The sequence below is a fragment of the Rhinoderma darwinii genome, chromosome 5, assembly GCF_050947455.1.
Source record: "Rhinoderma darwinii isolate aRhiDar2 chromosome 5, aRhiDar2.hap1, whole genome shotgun sequence".
Lineage (NCBI taxonomy): Eukaryota > Metazoa > Chordata > Amphibia > Anura > Rhinodermatidae > Rhinoderma > Rhinoderma darwinii.
The window spans coordinates 151224057-151248457 of NC_134691.1; the positions used below are offsets into that span (position 1 = coordinate 151224057).

At 42.0% G+C, this 24401-nt stretch overlaps 1 protein-coding gene across 2 annotated transcripts in view; it reads right to left on the minus strand.

The window, feature by feature from the left end:
- Positions 1 to 24186, minus strand: part of LOC142651666 (N-acetyllactosaminide beta-1,6-N-acetylglucosaminyl-transferase-like) — a 58162-nt gene extending 33976 nt beyond the window's left edge. The window contains exon 1 of one of the 2 annotated variants that reach the window (XM_075826650.1): positions 22886 to 24186. In XM_075826650.1, the coding sequence (XP_075682765.1) occupies positions 22886 to 23801 (916 nt within the window). In that variant the 5' untranslated portion in view covers positions 23802 to 24186. The remainder of the gene's footprint in view (positions 1 to 22885) is intronic. The other variant, XM_075826648.1, reaches the window with a different exon arrangement.
- Positions 24187 to 24401: the final 215 nt, after the last annotated feature.

The following is a 24401-nucleotide window of genomic DNA, read 5'->3' on the forward strand; positions in this document are numbered from 1 at the left end:
GATGTTATTAAACAAAAAAAGCTTACTAGCAAATTGAGTTTGCAATAATTTAATAACCCCTTCTCGACATTTTATGTACATGCACGTCAGGGTCGGGAGCGGGCAGTATGAAGCAGTGTAACCCCGATCCCGACCTCTCAACTGCTTAAATAGTGTGGTCAATAGTGACCGCGACATCTAAGGTGCTATACAGAGGAAGAGCCCCCTCTTTTACACCATCGGCCCCCATTTCACGCCAGAGCAGGACGCTAAAAGCAGAAAATACTGCAACACATAAATATTGCAGCGTATTGTACCAGCGATCTAATGATCACATGTACAAGTTAAGGTCCTTTTAGGGTAAGGCTGCAAGGTGCGTCTCCCTGCTATTGTAATATAATAGCAGCAGTCTGTCCATAACAAAAATGTCACCATTGAAAAATGACTTACTGCGGTTAAAATGCGCAACATAAACGCTCCGTGTGGCCTTACCCTAAGGCCGGATTCACACGAGCATGTTCGGTCCACGATATACAGCTCGTTACTCCGATCGCTCGTCCCCATACCGTCATATCATGTTGGCAGCACATCTCACTGTTTACACAGGGAGATGTGCTGCCGACAACGATAATATTTTCTGCATTTAAAAAGATGCAATCAGTCGATGAACGAGCGTTTACTCATTCATCGGCTGATCGTTGCCCTGTTTACACAGGGCAATTATCGGGAACGAGCGTTCTATGAACGCTTGTTTGCCCGATAATTGACTGGTATAAAAGGGCCTTAACCTAGTGGTACTATAAAAAATCTGTTAAACAAAGTTTTTAGGGATAAGTAAAAAAGAAACTGGTTTTCTAATTTTGCCCTTTAAAGGGAACCCGTCACCAGCATTTCACCTATTAAACCAGCAATACCTGGTGGTAGTGGGTGAAAAATCATATCTATATAACCTATAATTGTCTTCTTAGTCGGCTCTGTAGCTTTAGGCTATGTTCACACGGAGTATTTTGGGGGAGGAATATCTGCCTCAAAATTCCGTTTGGAACTTTGAGGCAGATATTCCTCTCCCTGCACGCCGATTTTCGCGGCAATTATCGCGCCGTTTTTCGCCCGCGGCCATTGAGCGCCGCGGGCATAAAACAGAGAGAAATACGCTTTCTCCTGCCTCCCATTGAAGTCAATGGGAGGTCAGAGGCGGAAGCGCCCGAAGATAGGGCATGTCGCTTCTTTTTCCCGCGAGGCAGTTTTACTGCTCGCGGGAAAAAGATGCCGACGCTTCCCATTGAAATCAATGGGAGGCGTTCTCGGGCCGTTTTTGCCGAGTTTTGCGACGCGGTTTCCGCGTCAAAAAACTCGGCAAAATACCCCATGTGAACATAGCCTTAGTGTTCAGTTTTTAGTGTTCTCACACCGTATGCTAATGAGCAGAAAAGAGCCAGATCTTCATTTGAAAAGAGTCAAATCTTCGTTTGAAAAGAGTCATATCTTCATTCATGCTGGTGACAGGTTCCCTTTAAGTAATGTAAACAATAAAAAAAAAAATTGGTATTGCTGCGTCTGTAAAAGTGTGAACTATCACAATATAACATTGTTTAACCCTCTAGGTGAATGCTATAAAAAAAAATTACAGAATTGCTGTCTTTTGATCACCTTTCCTCCCGAAAAAGAATGGAATAAAAAGTGGTCAAAATGTTGCATGTACCCCAAAATGGTACCTTTTACAACTACAGCTTGCCTCGCAAATAGCAAGCCCTCACACAGTTTCATTAATGGAAAAATAAAAAAAAATATCAATCTCAGAATATGGCAACACACAACAAATTATTTTTTTAAGTAAAAGTATTTTCATTTTCTCAAGGTGGTAATGGATAAAAAAAAAATAAAAAATTTGGTTTCACAAACATCGTATTGACCTGCAGAATAAAGTTGATATGTCATTTTTACAGCTCGGCGAATGCAGTAAAAACTAAACTTCAAAAACAATGAAGGAATAGCTAGTTTTTTTTTCTATTCCAACCCACAAAATAATTTTTCAAAGTAAAATTTCCCCTCCACATTATATGGTACATTAAATGGTGCCATTAATAGCTACAACTCATCCCGCAAAAAATATGCCTTTATACGGTTATGTCAATGGAAAAATGTAAAAGTTAGGCCTTTTGGAAGGTGGGGAGGATGAAACAAAAATTAACAAACAAACAATGTCTTTGGCAGGTCGGGTTTAAACAAAAAATTCACTGATCTGCAATGTTCTTCTGTAAAAAAAAGTAAGTATACTCTTAAAGAGGCTCTGTCACCAGAATAAAAATGCTCTATCTCCTACATCAGTTTATCGGCGCTGGAATGTAGTTACTAGCAATGTGTTTTTATTTTAAAAACAATGTTTTTTAACAAAGTTATGGCGTTTAGAACATTTATGCAAATGAGGTCCTTAATGCCCAACTGGCCGTTTTTTAATTTTCAACCAAGTGGGCGTATGACAAAGAGGTGTATGACGCTGGCCAATCCGCATCATACACCTCTCTGCCTAAGGGCATGACCACACGTGGCGGATTTCCTACGCAACTGTCCGCATCAATGCCGCACAGAATCTGCGTTGCAGATTCTGCTGCGGATCTGCACAAAATGTGCCGAAAATTGATGCGGACTAGCTGCTGCGGACTGCGGGAAAAGTGCTTCCCTTCTCCCTATCAGTGCAGGATAGAGAGAAGGGACAGCACTTTCCCTAGTGAAAGTAAAAGAATTTCATACTTACCGGCCGTTGTCTTGGTGACGCGTCCCTCCTTCGGCATCCAGCCCGACCTCCCTGGATGACGCGCCAGTCCATGTGACCGCTGCAGCCTGTGCTTGGCCTGTGATTGGCTGCAGCCGTCACTTACACTGAAACGTCATCCTGGGAGGCCGGACTGGAGACAGACGCAGGGAGTTCTCGGTAAGTATGAACTTATATTTTTTTACAGATACATGTATATTGAGATCGGTAGTCACTGTCCCGGGTGCAGAAACAGTTACTGCCGATCGCTTAACTCTTTCAGCACCCTGGACAGTGACTATTTACAGCCGTCTCCTAGCAACGCTCCCGTCATTACGGGAGCCCCATTGACTTCCTCAGTCTGGCTGTAGACCTAGAAATACATAGGTCCAGCCAGAATGAAGAAATGTCATGGTAGTAAAACCAATACGCTCCGCAGCACACATAAGATCTGCGGACTTCATTGCGGAATTTTGACTCTCCATTGAAGTCAATGGAGAAATTCCGCCATGAGTCCGCCACTGGTCCGCAACAGACAGAGCATGCTGCGGACACCAAATTCCGCTCCGCAGCCTATGCTCCGCAGCGGAATTTTACGCCTCGTCTAAACGAACACTGCTAAATTAAAGTGTAAGTCAATGGACAAACGGCTCCGCTGCGGATTAACGCTGCGGAGTGTCCGCAGCGGAATTTAAGTGAAATTCCGCCACGTGTGAACCCGCCCTTACACCCAAGCTAGATTCACTGAGCAGCGTGATCTCGCGAGACCGCGCTGTGACATCACTTCCGCCCACAGGTCTTTCATCCCTGCGTCTGAAGACAACATCTTTCGTCTCCCTCCAGGCCAATGAGAAGTCCTAGTTGTCGGATCGGTAGTAGCAGCAGCAGCAGCAGCCTGGAGGGAGACGAAAGATGTTGTCTTCAGACGCAGGGATGAAGGACCTGTGGGCGGAAGTGACGTCACAGCGCGGTCTCGCGAGATCACTCTGCTCAGTGAATCTAGCTTGGGTGTAAGGCAGAGAGGTGTATGATGCGGATTGGCCAGCGTCATACACCTCTTTGTCATATGCCCACTTGGTTGAAAATTAAAAAACGCCCAGTTGGGCATTAAGGACCTCATTTGCATAAATGTTCTAAACGCCATAACTTTGTTCAAAAACATCGTTTTTAAAATAAAAACACATTGCTAGTAACTACATTCCAGCGCCGATAAACTGATGTAGGAGATAGAGCATTTTTATTCTGGTGACAGAGCCTCTTTAAATCTAAAACCTGGTATTGTCATCTTTGGCAGAAACAACCTACAGCAGGCGTTTCTCATAGGGTATGTGCACACGCTTACAGAGGGAAAACAGCTCCTGATTTTCAGACGTTTTTTAAGCCACTCGTGTTTTACGGCCGTTTTTGGAGCTGTTTTTCTATAGAGTCAATGAAAAACTTCTCCAAAAACGGCTCAACAAGTGACATGCACTTCTTTTTCGCGGGGCCGATTTTTCAGACGTTTTTCGGGACGTTTTCTCCCCGAAAAACGGCTGAAAACACTACGTGTGCACATACCCATAAGGTTGCAGTCACATGTGGTTTTATCGCCTGGGATTTCTGCAGTGAAAAAATAGACTGCAGAAAACTTTACAATGAAATCCAATGGGAAAAATATTCCACAATGCAAGAAATTGAGAAATCTGTTGCATAATATTTTTCCCATTGGGTTACATTGTAAAGTATTTTGCAGCTTATTTTTACGCTGAGGGAATACAAGGCAAAAAATATGCCATGTGTGACTGCCGCCTTACTGTCTATATAAGGATATGTCCACATGTAGCGTAAACTGAAGAATTTCCAAATAGATATGCTGTGCACAAAAGAAGTGCAGACATTGACCTGTGGTGTGGACTCTCAATTTTTCTTCTGAAAATGCAGCAAAATTTCTGCACAGAAAATCCAGTCAGACATTCCGCAGTGTTTACGTTACGTGTGGACATTCCCTACCAGTCACTGCCATTAACTGGGAGAAATTTCTTCTCCTCCGCCATGGATAATTTTTTAAGCTGTGTGTTGTTTGGGGCCGTGGGTTCTTGCATGCACAGGTTGTTTCAAACACCCTCAACACATCTCAACGGGATTAAGATCTGGGCTTTGACTTTGGCGATTCGTGAACTATCCATTTCCTTTTATTCAGCGCCCTCTGGTACAATGAAGAACATAGTGGATTCTATAATGACGAGCTGTAGACCCAAACTATAACATTTCCACCACCAGTATTCTGGTGAAATGCTAGTGTTTTTGTTTATTGGCAGACGTTTTCTAGTACTATGGCCAAATAATATCTTTGGCTCATATTTAGAGTTCATATTGTTCCAGAAGTCCTGGTGTTTGCCAAGGTGTTCATGGGAAAACTTTAGTCTTGCCCTGATGTTCTTTCTAGACAGCAAATGAAGAGTCTAGCACTACCTGTAGGTCCTGTGATGAAATGCGGAGTTTTTTTTAGCATTTACAAATACAGCGTTTTGGTTTGTGGCATTTTTGTATTATTTTTTAGGTAAGTGGTGTTTTTAAAATGCAGAGTGTTCTAGGTATGGCATTTTTTCTGGCGTTTTTTTAAATCATAGGCTTCTCTATAAGGACTACAAAAACCCTGGAAAAAATGTCCATATAAAATGAGACAATAAAAAAGCCTCCAAAAACACGTAAAAAACACCATTAAAAATGAATGATGTGTTTTTACATATGTTTAAAACCCGCTAAAAAAAAGTGTGTGTGGGGATGGCCTTACACGGAGGTTGGCCATAAACAATGGGTATAAAATCAGGTCATACAAGACACAGTTGTCACAACTGTCTAAAGTTCCCCAGCCAACCCCGTTACACCCTGGACTTTTAAAAAGGCTCCGCCCTTCCTCTCCTTGCCTGAGCATTGTTTGTATTCCTGTGTTTGTCTATGCAAATGGTCCCTTAGATGTATCCTGCTCCCAGTAGTCCCGTATACTGCTTCCCATATCCTGTTGCTGTGTTTGTTCCTGAGCCTACGCCTATTGGAGTCGTGTGTGCCTCATCTGTCACGTCTGGTGCCATCTGCCATGTCTGGTGCCATCTGCCACATGCAGTGTCATCTGCTATGCCAAGCATCACCTGTGCCTGCTTCACCATGTGTCTGCTACTTCGAGTATCTGCCTGATCATCTACCCAGGTACTCATATCCGAGAGACTGTTATTGACTGTTGTTTGGCCAGCTGCTTCTCGGCTACGCCGAAGCGGCCTAGTGGGTCCACATATCCTACAGCCGTGACAGTCTAGAATACTTTGTGAAGAGAATACATTGGGGTGTCTCCAGTTTTATCCAGTTCAACTGGGTGCACGTTTCTAATGACAGATTGTTTATTCCAATAAAATCATTACAGAAACACTCCAGGAAAAACTGATACATTGTGTTATACCTAGTGCAGGCCGGTAGGAAGGGTGCATGACCTCTTTCTTTTGTGTTCTTTGAAGGTCTGAGTCATGCACCACCACCTCAGACGCTTCACCAGGCCTAAGGCCTCATGCACACGAACGTATTTTTTTACTCCCGTAAATACTGGCGTAAATATGGGTCCTTGGTCACACGTGTTTGACCCGTATTGCACCAGTATTTACGGACCCGTGCCCGTAAATACGGGTCCGGTGCCACCAGTATTCCACCCATATTTACGGGCACGTTTTCGCTGCAAAATTGCACTGCACTAATCGGCAGCCCCTTCTCTCTATCAGTGCAGGATAGAGAGAAGGGACAGCCCTTTCTGCAGTAAAAGTAAAAGAAATGCATACTTACCCGGCCGTTGTCTTGGTGACGCGTCCCTCTTTCGACATCCAGGCCCTAACACAGTGTATCAGTTTTTCCTGGAGTGTCCCTTGAAGATTTCAAATAGCAACAGAAGTACTGTATCATGAAGTATGGCAGCTGGATAACTATGGATTAGACATTGGTAGATATACTAATCTGATTAATGGAACTAAAAAACTATAAAAGCTATTTCCTAATATTGAGTGAGGAGCGTAAATTGGAGCTTCATTTGACACGGCCTATTTTTGGCCGTTTTTCGGGCTGTAAACGGCCCGAAAAAAGACTGGAAAATCGAAAGCCGAATGCCTCCAAACATCTGCCTATTGATTTCAATGGGAAATACTGTTCCGACAAGTCTTTTTTTACGCCGACATTTTTAAAAACAACGGCGTAAAAAAAGCCTCGTAAAAAGAAGTGTATGTCACTTCTTGAGCCATTTTTGGAGCCATTTTTCATTGACTCAATAGAAAAACAGCTCCAAAAACGGCCGTGAAAAACGCTGCAAAAAACGCGAGTTGCTTAAAAAAAAACACCGCAAAAAACGTGAGTTGCTTCAAAAACAGCTGAAAATCAGGAGCTGTTTCCCGTTGAAAACAGCTACGTATTTTCAGCCGTTTTTTATTAAGCGTGTGAACATACCATATCTGCATAAAAAAACATTCTGTTCAAATAGCTTTGGCTAATATTTCTTTTAAATATGGGTACTAGATGTTATAGAACCTTAATATTCAATATTTAAAGTCATTTTACCTTTGTCATTAATGTTGGTTACTTAAGCCAATTGTATTTTGGCTCTTCAACTGTAACGTCCGTGGTTGCTGACCACGAACTCCTCCCATCCTGTCGACGCCCTTCTCTCCAGAGATTTCTGCACATGCGGCCGTCCTGTTCTGCAGTGACCACTAGGGTGCGCTCGCGAGATTAGTCCAGCCTTAAAGAACGAGTGTCGCGAAAAAAATTTTTTTTATATCAATTTGCTTTTAATGTTTTATTCAAACATTTTTTATTTATTTGTGTGTTTGTGTTTTTCATTTTTTTAATTTTTTCCCTTTTTCTTGTCCATGGAGGCTGCCATTTTTTTTCCATCTCTGTATGTGTCGATTAACGACACATACAGACATGGAATACGGCACATACAGTCCCATAGTGAATGCGAACGGGGCCCGTTCCATCCACTATGCTGTACGCCGTCTGTGTGGGAACGGCGCATGCGCCGCTCCCACACAGTCCAAATTGAAGGTCTTCGGCCGAGCGACGTCCGGCGCCATTTTCTTCTGGACCGGAAGCCGCGGCCGGACAGTAAGATTACTACTTCCGGTCGCGGTTTCCGGACTTGTGCACTTGGAGCGGAGGGAGCAGACGGAGCGGACGGACCGGAGTGAGCGACGGCGGCAGGAGCAGGTAGGGCAGTGTATATACGTGTTTTACTGTGTGTTTACTACTGCATGTAAACCTACTACACTGTGTGTTCGCTCAAAAAATGGCGACACACAGTGTAGGAGGTTTGACCGTTCAATCCCCTCCTTTCTCCTGGCACTAGCCAGGATAAAGGAGGGGGGATTCTGTGAGCTCACTAGAGCGAGTGAGTTTTCTCAAATTTTACAGCATAAAGCAATGTGGTTGCTTTACCACATGCCAATGCTGCAATTTTGGGAATTGCTCCATCTAGTGACCAGCACTGGGAAATGTTATAAATTAGAATCTAATTTATAATATTTCCTGACTCGTGAAAAAATTAGGACAATGTTTAATCACTTATACACTAACTGTTTAACTATAAAAAAAAAATAAAATCTAGCGACACATTACCTTTAAGGAGCCAGAGCGCACACATGTGTGAGATTGAGCTGATTGCTCCCAGATCACCCTGGTCTATAAGAAGGGCTCTGCCCCTCCCTGCATTGCCTGAGCGTGTTTGTATCTACCCGTGTCTGTCTTGCAAATGGTTCCTTGAGTGTTTTCCAGTTCCAGTGTTCCCATTCCTGCTACCTGTATCCTGTGTCCCGTGCTACCGTGTTCCTGTGCTATACACCCGCTGTGTTTCTCCGCACCTGTTGTCTGCCTGCTGTCAGAGTTCCATACGAGCCTAAACCATTGCTATTGTCTGAATTGCCACAGGTACATTTATCCGAACAATAGACATTGACTTTGTACCCTGTTGGGCCAGCTGCTATACCGCTACGGCCAGTGGGTCCACATACCCACAGATCGTGACAACAACATTGTAATAGTCACAATAACCACTTTGGTGCTCATAGTGACCAACCGTTTTTATAACCTGCACTAAACAAATGTGCAAGTTGGAGAATCAGTAAAGAAGAGAATATTTAAAGATTTGCTTTACTTCCAATTGCACATATAACCAACCAGCGGATTGCTCATGACATTTTCCTAAATTCTATTCAAAATTGGAAGTGATCCCTAAGTGAAAGTATTATGATACATATGCAATCATACTTGTACTTAAGATATATAAAATAAATAAAGCATTGAATATACTCTGGTGTACTTTGCATTACTTTTATGTGGATGTCGTTTGGAGATTTTATTGATGAGACCTCGTCTGTTTGCACAGAACTTTTGGTGGTTATCCTATCCGTAAGGTGCTAATGTTTGAATGCTACAAAGTCATTGAAAGTGGTCACTGCACATGGTTACATTGTTAGCCTCTGATATTTGTCCAAAGACATAACAAGGTACGGTTTCATCAGCCTGAAGACGGCTCTCATAGGTTTTCTATGTAAGCCGTCTTTAGCCTGACTATGAGCGCTGATCACAGCCGAAAGAGCAAAGTGCTCAGCTGAACGCGTCTGCACCTTCATTTCAGCAATGGTGGGGATCTCCGCACCTTGACTCCCACCGGACTCCCACCTATCCAAACTTTTGATATGTCTCTATGATGTATCAAAAGTTTGATGAAAGTGTTAGCATTAGGTCAATACTCAGTCATCTGTAACCACTGTGTGTGTGCGTAGGAGTGAAGGGAGTCATTCAAGCAATGCTATGGGGCACTCTGAGTTCTGAGCGTAGAACTGGATCCTTCTTTCTTTATAATCAGAAAAACTTGAGTGGTAAGAAAAAAGCCATTAAAACATAATCTTTGTTTTATGCTATAGTGTATTAAAGCTGATCTGTCAGGTCTCCCAGACTACCCTATCTGTGGCAAGCATAGGATAGATGGGGAGATGCGGTGCTCGTGATTTGTAGTTTTCTGTGATTTGATTCAGTATTTTTATGTAAAAAGCTGTTTATACTGCCAGGACTCCTAGAGAAAGCTTTTGAGTCCCGCTACCTCCACCCACACACTGTATAGTGACAGCTTCTCCTGTATGAGTTTGTGTGTGTGTATGTGTGTGTTGGGGTGGGGGAGAAGGACTCACAGGCTTTCTTTATGAGTCCTGGCTGTATGTACAACTTTGAAAGTGTTCTTTTTGTTTTTTTAAAATAAATATGTTAGTCAGTGTGTTTGGTGCAACTTTCAAATTAGTTTTTATTAAAAATCATTATTTTTTGAGTCACAGCTGCTCTGTATCCTGTATACAGTGCAGCTGTATCGTTCGCTAAGACCTGAATCCGTCAGGTCCGCGGACTGACGGGCTCAGTGTCAGCATGTCCTGCTGTAATCTATTACATCTAAGTTATCAATTTAGATGTGATGGATAACAGATGGATCCTGCGTGTCAGAGAGTCGCAGGACCCACTTTCACTGAACCCGTCAGTCCCGCGGACCTGACAAGAGTAGGATTCAGAGAACGATACAGCTGCTGTGAATATAGGATACAGAGCAGCTGTATCTCAAAAAGTTAAAATTATTTTTAATACAAACTAATTTTAAATGAGTTTGAGTATACATAGCTAAAAGAGCAAGAATGATAGTGTATTTCCTGCAGCTGGTTAAAATCCATGACACGCTATTGGTGCCATACTGTGCAAATATTCCATAAGTCCACTGTAGTTAGATTACCATAAATACATTAGGTCTCGGAATGATTAAGCTAAGTCACACAATGCTAATCATCAAACGTATTTCAGAAAGTTAATGATTTCTATGGTACGGAGCGTGCTGTTTTACCCCCTTACCTATATTTGCGGCTTCACCTCTCTTAACTTTCCAGTCTTACATTTATTAAACATATGATTTTAGATCAATAACTGTGCTTCCAATCCCAAATCCTCATTTCCTGTTATTGATCTATTACGGTGAACATAAGACTTATGTTTAATACCCTTATGTACTATATATTACTAGGAAACTTATATTAACCCCTTATTTCTGAAACAATTAAACATCAAGATAATATTTTTTTATACTAAGGCCTCATGCACACGACAGTAGTGTTTTTCTGGTCCGCAAATTCCAGGACTGTGTTCCGTGAAATGTCATCCGCAGTTCATCCGTATGTAATCCGCAGTTCATCCGTATGTAATCCGCAAAATGCGGATGAAAAAAAAAAAGCCTAGGTAAAACAGGATGACGACAGAACTCATTCCCGGTCGTCGCCTAGCAACATTTCCGCAAATCCGCAAACTGCGGATGACACACGGAGGTGTATCCGCAATTTCCACGGGCCCATTGACTTCTATTGGCATGTCCGCATCGAATTTGCGTCCCGTAATAAGACATGTCCTGAGTTTCTGCGGCACGGATTTGCGGACATGCGGAGACCCGTGAAAACACGGATAGTGTGTATGGGCCCATAGAAATGAATGGGTCCGCAATTCTCCCGTGGATTTGCGGGGGAATTGCGGACGCAAAAACACGGTCGTGTGCATGGGGCCTAAGAGAACATTTGTGGTCCTATACTTGAGTTGCTTCCCTACTGTGTTTTTACAGCTTAGTATCAGCTTTATTCCTGTACAACGTGTGTGTCAAAAATATATATATTTTGTTAACCTAGGATAATGAACTGCCGTAGCTTGGAGCTTCTTTGAAGTATATATTCATTATATATTATATAAAAATATATCCTAATATTTATAAATTACCCAAATTGCTTCATTGAGTACTCACACATTTTAGAAATGGGAGCAAATCGATTTGTAGAGAGTATGTGCACAACTCTGACTCAGCTAAAAACGCCTATGGCTCCCTTGCTGTATTACATGGATTTCTCTTACCCTTTTGTAAAGGGAGGTATTTTGGTTATAAAAATGTATATTAAAATAGTTTTTTATACAATTGTCTAATATACAGTATGTTTTAACCCCTTAAAGAGTTTGTCCTGTTTAAAAAACAATTTTTATATATATATTCTCTTATGGAATTCTGAGTTATTAGAGGGGGGGGGGGGGGGGGGTGTCCCCTGTTCAAGATCCTCATCCCCTGGCTAAAGTGGAGAACAGTTACAAAGAACTTCTCTCGTTCTGGAGGACCTGACCACGCTTTTATTACACAGACAGCCCATTGATTTTAATGGGCACTGTGAAATGCTTCATTTCCCCTGTGGTGACGCTGCAGGGAAATTTTAACACTTAGGGTATGTTCACACGAGGGCGTCCGTTACGGCTGAAATTACGGGGATGTTTCAGCCTGAAAACATCCCCGTAATTTCAGCCGTACCGGCATGTGCAGGCGCTTGAACGCCGCGTCCATTACGGCCGTAATTAGCACTGCTATTCATTGGAGTCAATGAATAACGGCTTCAATTACGGCCAAAGAAGTGACTGGTCACTTCTTTGACGCGGGCGTCTATTTACGCGCCGTCATTTGACAGCGGCGCGTAAATATACGCCTCGTGTGAACACACAAACGTCTGCCCATTGCTTTCAATGGGCAGATGTTTGTCAGCGCTATTGAGGCGCTATTTTCAGACGTAATTCGGGGCAAAAACGCCCGAATTACGTCCGTAAATAGGCCGTGTGAACATACCCTTACTGCCAGGTTTCCTCACAGATTAAAGCTGATCGCTGAGGTTCTCAGCAGGGAAAGACTCTGTGATCTGCTTATTCTCAAGGGACCTAACAAGTAGTGATTAACCAAAGTGGAGAACCCCTTTAACCCCTTCCTAACATTTGACATACATGTACGTTATAGTCGGGAGGCAGATGTATGGGGCTCAATACGCAGCAGGTGCCAGCTGACACCCTGCTCTAACGGCTGGAATCGAAGCTAACTCAGACCCTGGTCATTTAACCACTTAGATGCCGTGGTCAATAGCTCCCCTTTGTCGTCCCATAGCGCCCCTTCCCTGTGACACGATCGCAGGGTGCTGATAGATGGTTATGGCTGCCGGGGGCCTAATGAAGGTCTGCCAGGTCTGTAATATTTAACCTCCTATTAAGGTTTCTGGTAGGGCTTAGAGCACAATACACTGCAATACATAAGTATTGCAGTGTATTGTACAAGTGATCATCCGATCACATGTTCAAGTCCCCTAGTGTAAAAGTAATCTAAAATGTAAAAAGAGTTTTAATAAAGTTTTAAGAAAAACATAAAATAACATTCAAATGTAAAAAACTTTTCGATTTTTTTTTTTTTTTCCGTTAAATAATTTAAACAATAAAAAAATAAACATTATTAGTATTGCTGCATCTGTAACGATTCAAACAATTAAAATATAGCAATATATTTTCTGCATGTTGAACGCTGTAAGAAAAAGAAAGACGGAATTTGTGATTTTTAGTCACCTTGCCTTAAAAAAATTTATTAAAATGGAATAAAAAGTGATCATAAAGTCGTATTTACCCCAAAAATGTACCAATAAAAACTATATTGCTAAGCTAACATTGCAAAAGTGTCAAAACACGAAAAAACTATACATATCCCCGTAATTGTAGTGATGCTCAGAATACAGCAGTCAATTTTACCACGTGGTGAATACCGTAAAATCAAAACCCAAAAACAATGGAGGAATTGCTTCTTTTTTTTTTTTCATTCCACCCTAAAAAAAAATATTTTTATATTTTCAGTGCATTATGTGGTATATTAAATAGTTCCATAAAAAAAATGCAACTCGTTCTGCAAAAAACAAGCCCTCATATGGCTATATTGACAGAAAAATAAAAAAGTTATGTCTGTTCGAATGCAGGGATGAAATACTGAAAATAAAAAAACTAAAACTGGCTGGGGCAGGATGGGCTTAAGGATGCGGGCTCAGGACGCCATAACTTTTTTTATTTTTCGCTGATGTAGCCATGGGTTGTTTTTTGCGGGCCGGGTTATTATGCAGGGCCTAATAGGCAAATACGGATGCAGGGGTTCCTGGCTCCCATGACAACCCATCGGCACCACGAGATCACGTTGCAGGCGCACCAATGGGGTGACAGAGGAAGCCCCCTCCTTCTGTTTAATTCCAATGATGCCGAGGTCGGATTGATGCAAGATCTAACGGGTTAACCAGTTGGAATCTGAGTTATCTCTGATTCCGGACGTTGCAGCGGGATGTTGGCTGTAAGTTACAGCCCGCACTTGTGAGTCATTGTGCGGGCACAGCTCCTGTTCCTGCAATAGCACCATGAGTGAATAGTACGTCAGTTCGAGAGTGACGACTCATTTACCACGACTTACTATTATGTAATGTGGCGGGAAGGGGTTAATAATTGAAGGCGTTGTATTACAAAGAAAAACCCCTTTTTAAATTAAAGCCAGCCTAGCGATCAGCAGAATAGTAGGGCTCCGGGCGATCAGCTGTTATTGCTGAGGGGATATTGCCATGCGTGTAGTTCTGCATGCCAGCCTTTCACACCAATGTGCAGCCGACCATGTAATTCATGGACTTGCTAGTTCTGCAAGATAGAGACATTCCCTTTGTTAGCGACTCTCTGTCCTGGCTAATAGAGGGGTCCCGAGCGGGGAAATTCTAAAAAGGCATATGGAAAAGTGTTGATTACAGAAAACATCCCCTTTAAGTATTTCCTAGCATGTTCCTACAGTGAGAAATGCTGAGTCTGGAGGCTTAGACCACTAGTTCTTTACATGTGCTATCTGCAATAGACTGACATCTTGTAAGATTTCGGTTATTTTCTTTACTGCACTTCCACACAGTCTTATGTACACTCTCAATAAAGCAAACACATTACATGAATGACATACGAAGTCCATCATCATTTTATACCATTACCAAGGGCTCATTCACATAGCCAAATTAAGATAAACTTTTTTTTTAAACAAACTGCCCACATAAAGCTAGAGGTACACAGTGACTTGTTTTTTTTTTTACTATTCTTTGTATGAGTCATGCGACACAACAACTCTCTCTTGGAAAAGATCACATGTCTTGTGCATGATTTTAGTTGCTAAACTTTTTTGCCTCCAAAGTTTTCTTTCAACCACAGAAATATTTTGGTGACCATTGTATGAAAATTGCATGTACATACCCCCACAAAATGTATAAAACTTTTAATTCACAAAAAAAATCTTGTGCAGTTTGTCTAGAAAATATCTGTGTCACATAAATTGCTCTGCTCAGTGTACTCCTATTGACGGACTGTTATGCCACAGTTGCTGTCATGAGAAACAAAATCTAACCCAAGCCTAAAATATATTTTGTGAATATTCATGTCACAACTTGTTTAATAAAATAGAATAAAATCTACAAACATAAAAAGAACTAAGACCTGACAAATCACTCTATTTTTACTGTTCTTCCTTTGTATATCCTCCAATATATTTTAAACAAAAGATTTTTTTGGCATCCTTTGCTTCTCAAGATGAATTTCTTAATGTCAATTTCTAAAGAAATAATTCATGAAATTTACCCAGATAGATAGCTTTATTATACATGAATCTCTACCTTTCCATGACTAAAGTTTCTAGCGCCACAAGGTTTCGAGCACCATATTTAATTTATTATACCCTTATATAATTTCATAAGCCGCATTTCTATACTTCACAGGTATATACCCACATAGTATAGAGGGGTTATATACAGTACCTGTAATATTAACTTCTCAGGTGGTTCAGATGGTATTCTCAAACGGATCAGCTTCCTCACTTCCAACCTCAAGCAAATAAATAAAGCTCAGTACTTACGAAATCCATACAGTTTAATTGTGAAACAGTCACCTTAAGGTCCATTTACGCGAACAGATAATCTGTCAGATTCCAATGCTAACAAACTATTGTTCACAATAATCTCTTAATGTGAATAGGTGTGACGACTGAACAACGAGCGATTACACACGGTTTGATCATTCGAATAATAGTTTATGTGAACATAAAAAGAATCGTAGGTTATTTTGGCATTGTGGTATGTAACCATGAATCATTTGGTTAATACATAGTTAAGGGCCTTTTACACCGGCCGACAATCAGCTGGTGCTGCGAACGCCGATCAACGAGACATCGTTGATCGGCGCTCGATTGCTCCTGTCACACGGAGCTATGGATGGGGACAAGCGGTTGTTACTCCGATCGCTCGTCCCCCTACATTGTCATCATGTTGGCAACGCGTCAGACGCCGACAACGATAGTAATTCACTTTTTTAAAACTATACGATCAGCAGATGATCAAGCGTTTGCTCATTCATCTGCTGATCGCTGTCCTTTTTACCACAGGGCAATTATCGGCAAAGAGCGTTATATGAACGCTCGTCTGCACGATAATCGCCGAGTGTAAAAGGGCCTTTACATAGTTAGTATGGTTGAAAAAAGACATCTGTCCATCAAGTTCAACCAAAGGATGGGAAAAAGGGAAGGGATGAAACAAAAATTCTTCACATTGAGATAGGAGCTGATATTTTTTCGTTCTGGGAAATTATCTATGCCTTTTTTAAAGCCATCTACTGTTGCTGCTGTGACCAGCTCCTGCAGTAGACTATTCCACAGATTCCCAGTAAAGTCACAGTCCTGGGGTATGTGGACCCACTAGGCTGCTCCGCCATAGCGGAATGGCAGCTGGCCAAATAAAAGTCTATAGAAAAGTCTATTAGCACAATGTCTGTAAGGTCCAGACAGACACGAAATGTAGCAGACGCTTTGGCACTGATGATATGGCAGATGGCACCAGATGTGGCAGATGACACCTAGACGTGGCAGATGATACCAGATGTGGCAGATGATACCAGACGTGGCAGATGATACCAGATGTGGCAGATGATACCAGACGAGGCATATGACACCAGATGTGGCAGATGAGACACACTCTACTCCAACTAGGCTTAGGCTCAGTAACAAACACAGCAACAGGATACAGGATACGGGAAGCAGGATAGGAGAACTCTGGGAACAAGAAACAACTACGGGACCATTTGCAATACGAACATGGGTAGACAACAACAATGCTCAGACGAGGAGTGGAAGGACAGAGCTCTTTTTATAGTCCAGGATGATATGGGGATAATTTGGTAACTCTTTGCATGTGCACACGCTGGCCATTTAAGGCTGGAAACGAGCGCACACGCCCTAGAGGACACTTTAGAGCTGGGCGGCCGCATGTGCTGGCCTCTGCGAGGAGGGAGAGGCTGGCAAGAAGCCAGAGGTCTGCAGTCGCCGGAAGGTGAAGGACGGCGGCAGTCTGTGATCGTGGCCGTTACGTCGCCTCTGGAGATTGAATCTTTTTTTTCTCCAGAAGGAGGGAGTGCCCCACTTGTCTTTTGAGGGGGTTTTAAATGGAACAGGTTTTCACTATATTTCTTGTATGTTCGATTCATATATTTATACCAGTTAATCGTGTCCCACATTAGTCGTCTCTTTTCAAGGCTAAAGAGGTTTAATTTTTTTAATCTTTCCTCATAACTCAGATTCTCCATGCCCCTTATTGGTTAGTTGTACATTTTAAATAGGCAACCAAACATTTTTTTCGCGAATTTTAAAGTTGAGCGTAAATACTTGTCTGTAATCGATATTTAATCACTAAGGCCCCATGCACAAGAAGGTATTTATGCAGCCGCAATTCATCTGCAAATCTGTGGGTGAATTGCGGCCCCATTCATTTCAATGGGCCCATGCACACGAACGTGGTTTCCACGGTCCGTGCTTTGCTCGGGAGCCTGGACCGCAAAAAGATAGGACATGTCTTACTACGGCCGCATTTTGCGGTCCAGGCTCGTTGAAATGAATGCACATGGCAATGTGCACGGCCCGTGATTTGCAGGTGGCCGCGGGTGACACTCCGCGGCCGTCCGTGCCGCAAATCACGGCTCGTGCACACCACTACGGTCGTGTGCATGAAGCCTTAGAGCGATTGTATCATAGATTGCTAATACCAATATCTGCTTGTGTTCATGGATATTTAAAGGCAATGTGTCACAAATTTTTAAAAAAAAATATAATATTGGTTTTAGTTTGATATTTAAATACATTTTATTTATTTGTGTTGTGTTTTACTTTTTACGTTTTTCATTCTTTTACTTCTCTATGGGGGCTTTTTTTTCCATCTCTGTGTGTGTCGATTTTCGACACATACAGTGATGGAATACGGCACACACATCCCCATAGAGAATGCGAACGGGAGCCGTTCCATTCACTATAGCGTATGGGGTCTGTGTGGGAGCGGCGCATGCGCTGCTCCCACACAGTCCAAATGGAAGGTCTTCGGCCGAGCGACATCCGGCGCCATTGTCTTGTGGACCGGAAGCCGTGGCCGGACAGTAAGATGACTACTTCCGGTCGCGGCTTCCGGGCATGTGTTCAGAAGAAAGCGGAGGGAGCAGACGGACCGGAGGGAGAGGCGGTTGCAAGAGCAGGTAAGTCATGTTTGTGTATGTTTTGTGTTATAACCACTGTATGTAAGACTACTACACTGTGTATTTGCTCAAAAAATGGCGGCACACAGTGTAGGAGGTTTGAACATTCAATCCCCTCCTTTCTCCTGGCACTAGCCAGGATAAAGGAGGGTGGATTGTTTGAGGACGCTAGAGCGAGTGTGTCTTCTCAAATTTTGCAGCATAAAGCAATGTGGTTGCTTTACCACATGCCAATGCTGCAATTTTGGGAATTGCTCCCTCTAGTGACCAGCACAGGGAAATGTTATAAATTAGAATCTAATTTATAATATTTCCTGACTTGTGAAAAAATTAAAAAAATTAGAACAATGTCTAATCGTGTATACACTAACTGTTTAACTAAAAAAAGAAATAATAATTTCTAGCGACACATTCCCTTTAAGGCTCGTTTACACGGGCCAATTATCGGGCAAATGAGTGTTCACAGAACACTCTTTCACGATCATTGCCCTGTGTAAACGTTCGTTCATTGGCTGCTTGTATCGTTTATGCAGCCTAAAATATTATCGTTGTCGGCAGAACATCTCCCTGGGTAAACAGGGAGACGTGCTGCCGACATGATAGAAATGTATGGGGACAAGCAATCGTAGTGCCGAGCATTCGTCGCCATACATAGTGAGCTGTCTTGTTGATCGGAGCTCGTTTACATGGCCCACATCGGGCTGTGTAAGAGGACCCTTAGTCTGAACTAAGTCTGAACCATGACGTTTGAGTACACTCTTATGAAACTTCATGGAAGACATGTTGCAAACCAATTTACTTATTTTTACAATAAATCAGCCGTGATTGAATTTGTGGTGCTTATAGAGTTAATTAATATAAGGAGCTCTAAATAGTCTAGGGATGAGATGTGCAGATCAGCTTTTGAGCTAAAGTTTTTGAGTCACGATCCGGGATATTTTATGTTGTAAATTCCCTCTGCTTTGACAGAGATTTTTAAACAGAGAACATATTAAATATAGAGACCATTAGGCCTTATGAACTGCATAAACCTATCCTTAGGCATATAAAAAAAATGACACTAGTGGTGACTATAATTTGGGACCAATACTCGTAGATTTCCAATGGAATTAACAAACTGTAGTTGATTCAATGGTTCCATAGTTACCACAGATCAAGCCCCCAACAGATCTAATCTAATTGACGTCTAAATTACATGTCAAAATAATTTTGATGGACTTAGATATTTTATGTCACTAAAAGGGTCATTTATCTTCCTGGGTCAGAAAAGCAACAGTTAAAACTCCATTTGTAAATGTTTACTCCTCTAGTGCAAATCCTCTCAAGAATAATGCTAAGTGGTTTTATAGTCTGTTACAGAAGAAATGTTAGGCACTCTAGAAATTACATTTCTGCCAAACAGATAGGGTATACATGTCTTTATTTGTAAAACATTCACTGCAAAGAACAAGATGCAAACATATGAAATTATTATTAATATGTTTAGCTTTCTCAAGGCATCAGTATATATTTGGAATTAAAGTATCCAGATGTAAATCTGCCAAATATATGCCAAAATGACACTCTTTTGGTATATATTTGCCCCATAGTAATTGATGGGATTGTTACAGCAAATTAATTTGCTTAATTTTGGTTATATGAAGGTACATGCTTCGGTAAAATGTGATGTCACCCAGGGCCGATTCTAGCTTTTCTGCTGCCTCAGGCGAAAATTTAAATGGCGCCCCCCCCCCCCAGATCTTGATTGACATGCCCCTGGCTGTTCTACATCACTAGCAGCCTCACAAAAAAAATAATTCAAACCACCCATTATCTTGCTGCAGATCATACAGTGACTACAGTACTGATTAGAGGCAGAATAAACATTTACATTAAGTGACTCACAGGTGATGATTTCTCAGATTCTAGTTGCTCTTTTTCTCTTTTCTTCTCCATCCGGTCCAGACCTCTATGATGACTTCTCCCGGCCACAGACTATTTCTGCAGTTTGCCGCTCAGATGTCTTCAGCTTCTCACTTTTCAAACATTTCTGCACCTATAAACGAAGATAAAATTCTCATGGAGCCACACACTACACCCCTAAATATAATAGTTCCATACACTGCACCTCTAATTATAATAGCACCATACACTGTGTCCTTGATTATAATAGCACCATACACTGTGTCCCTGATTATAATAGCACCATATACTGTGTCCCTGATTATAATAGCACCATACACTGTGTCCCCCTCCCACACACACAGTGCCCCCTGTAGATAGTGCCCCTCAGAGAGCCCCCTGTAGACAGTGCCCCACGTATAGTCCCCTGTAGACAGTGCCGCACATAGAGCCCCCTGTAGACAGTGGCCCACATACATAGTACTCCATATAGAGCCTCCTGTAGATACTGCCCCTCATAGAGCCCCTGTAGGTAGTGCCCCTTGCAGACAGTGCCCCACATAGATAGTGCCCTACATAGATCCTCCTATAGATAGTATCCCCTGTGGATAGTGCCCCACATATAGCCCCCCTGTAGATAGTGCCCCACATATAGCTGACCCCCTGTAGATTGTGCTCTACATGTAGCCCCCACATATAACCCCCCTGTAGATAGTGCTCCACATATAGCCTCACATATACCCCACCCTGTAGATAGTGCTCTACATATAGTCCCCACATATAACCCCCCTGTACATACTGTTCCACATATAGCCCTGTAGATAGTGCACCACATATAGCCCCCATATATAGCCCCCCTTGTAGATAGTGCTCCACGTATAGCCCCTCCCTGTAGATAGTGCTCCACATATAGCCCCTCACACTTTTTAACAGAAAAAAAACAAAACTTTACATACGTACTCACCTAAACCTGTTCCTGCGCTGTCCTCTTGCAATGCAGGCCTGCTCTCTTCTGAGCAGGTCTGCTGGGGCTAAGCGACGCAAGCGTCGTCGCGCCACTTGCATAGTTAAAAGGCACTGAATGGCAGGGCAAGTCATACTGTCCTACCAATAAGCGCCTTTCAATGACGCAAGCAGCGCTATGACGTCAGCGCCGTTGAAAGGCACTGAGTGCCAGGGTGCCTTGCCCTGTCATTCAACGCCTTTTAAACGAAGCCTTTACATAAGCGCATCACTTATGTCATTGAAAGGCGCTGAATAGCGTACTTGGAAATACTATGGTCTCATTAGTTAAAAGTAATTTTGACTTACACAGAACAGCACATGTTGTTACCAATGTATTATTGTTCATACATGCAAGTTTCTGGAGGTTTCATCATGCAGAAAAATCTATTATGTAAAATCCCATTCACAATACATGTTTTGTAAACCCACACATTTTTCCAATGCATACTAAGTGCATAAAATCTCAGATGTGTGTAAAACCTCAGAAGGTGCTATGTGTGAACTTATGCTTAGCCGGGGTTTCATGTAGTAGAATACAGAGTTTGATTGCTTCGGGCCCACCAGAGGAAATGATTCTCCATTTATACAAAGCTGGTGCAGGTCTAGTTTTAATTACATCCTAATTGATGCCATTATCATGGTACACACAGAATATATGTTTATTAGACTTATTTGTTATTTTAGTAAAATTTATTTGTGAATCAAACCATAAAAATTGTCCCTAGCGGCAAGTGATTGGTTTCAAATCAGCTTCACATGGGGTTGTCTTCTGCTGGACCTTTGGGGCCATTATTGTGTCAGACCCTCGACCTACCGGAGATCCTCTGGTGGGCCAGTTTAACCCAGATGGAATAATTCATTGAAGGTGTGACTTGGTTACCACATTGTATGGGTATTGTGAGTGTATAGTAGGGTGTTTGTGCCTCCAGAGGCTTGGACAGGTTGTGGACTGCCTGGAATCTCTGTGTTTGAGCTAGGGGATTAGACTGTTTGCCTTGGTCACTAGAGATGTGGTCCTAGTGGCAGGTACCCCATTTAAATGTTTCATGTGTGTATGACCTGACCAATCTTCATTTAAGTGCAAATTACAGTGCAAATATATAATAATATTTCCATCTATACAAAACATACATTGTTTCATTGCCCACCACACATCTGTATAAGTATATGTATAACAGTGGCATTAAATGTGTACATTTTAAAATATTCCTGTCGAGTACAGACTCTTAATTTTTACGTATGAGTCTAAAAAGACAATTTCAAAAGTCATAATGTAATTTTACAACACTTCATTTACGATCCTTGTTAAACTATGTAAATAGGGGACATCCCATATTATTCCTAAATTCATGGGCACGACCATAGAGATGATTTCATCTTCTTTGAAGTCAAGCTGCATCCCACATTCAACTTTTATATTTTTAAGCAATCCTATATCATTCAGAAGAACTATATAACATTGTTGAAGTATATGTGAAGTAGACCTGAAAATGGACTTTTCATTGTCCTGACCTAAGTTATAAGTCTTAAAGTGTACACTATCTATCATGATAAATTTACTATCACTGCGGAAGTGGAATAAATGATAGAATGAACAAAATAAGTATTAAAGGCAAATGGCCCGCTACTATTAGAAGTCAAAGAGGTCACATCTTCAAGCAGTGGAGCCAAAGTATTCATCCAATGATGTTAGACACTAGCTACGTTCTAAGTGCACATTGTATACAAGAGAAACATTTTGTAAAAGAATGTTATTTTGTGTTTATCCCTGTAATACAAAGCAAATCAACTGTGTCTAACAGGTTTTCATATGACGCCACATACCTGGTATTCTATTCAGAGTCACCCAGTAATGTTCATCTGGACTGTAAGTGTCTTTAGACCATTTCAGTAGATCCACAGCTCTCTGATCTTCCAGAATAAATTGAGTAAATTCCCTTGTCAGGGCAACATATGCAGACCCAAAGTATATGGTTATATTGTGAGGAGGGGGAGGCTTTACAATATTGGTCCTCAGTACATGGGAATGTACTATATCCTCACGATGAACATATTTGGTGCGGGGGATGGCATGATCTGGAGGCAGGACCCCAGGAGTGATGTTTTTCCCATTAAATTTTTTTAAATGCTGCACAATTTCCTTGTTTGTCTTCAAAGGGAAATCCTGTCCACACATATTGATCACATACTTCCACTGCACCTCTGATTTCAGCAGATCTTTCATGCAGTTCAGATCAGCCTGCAGTCTCGATATTCCAGCATAAACCACAGGCTCCATTTTCGAGGCAAGAAAAGCATTAGGAAAGCAATTTAGAAAATCATCTACTACCTGCAAGTAATCCGCGCTCGACTTCTCATCCACATGGATACAGTATATATTTTGGGGCATGTAGATAGCCCTAAACAATCTCTCGAATGTATCAAATTCCTTGTGCACTGTCATCATGTAAGCTAGCGGAAAATCAGCCTCTTCATCGGAAAGGGGAGCTGTGATGTAGTGATTGTTCCTTATATAATCTTGACAGTCATACCTTTCATAGGAATTAGTCAGTGTAGGCTCAAATGTCGATTTTCTCCCATTTAGAAGGGCATCACAGGCTTCCAGTAAAAGGATTCTTTCTTGAGTCGCATTAAACCTGTGAAACGCTTTCCACTTTATGAGGCTGTTGTTATAATATAACAACAGAAGGGTTACACTTAATACAGGAATCGGAAACATGCATCGCATCCAAGAACGCATTATTAAACAAGAAGAGAAATCTTATACCTCCATTTAAATGTGCCTTTCATCTACTGTACACTCCCGGATTGCTGAAAGGTGCATTGTCTTTTCTTTGTGGAAGCCTTCTTTCTGGCAATGTATTTGTGTCATCTCTGTTGAGCGTGGAGCAGCACCAGTCTATGTTCTCTCCCTTTCTTGCTATGATTTTCTGCAGGCAGCATGAGGCTGTGATGACCTTCTGTTCACTTTAAACATTTGCATATGAAAACATTGAGTGCGCTCATTGGTTAAGGCTCTGGCATCCAGCCGCATGTCACTGACTGCTTTAATCTGTCCTTTCCCTTTTTTCTTGCATGTGTTTTGCTAGCAGACCCTGCTGCTGGATCTACCCTGCTGCCGGATCTACCCTGCTGCCGGATCTACGCTGCTGCCGGATCTACCCTGCTGCCGGATCTACGCTGCTGCCGGATCTACGCTGCTGCCGGATCTAGCCTGCTGCCGGATGTGCCCTGCTGCCGGATCTGCCCTGCTGCCGTTTTTACCCTGCTGCCGGATCTACCCTGCTGCTGGATCTACCCTGCATTTAAAAATACAGTAGCAACAGATTAACAAATAATA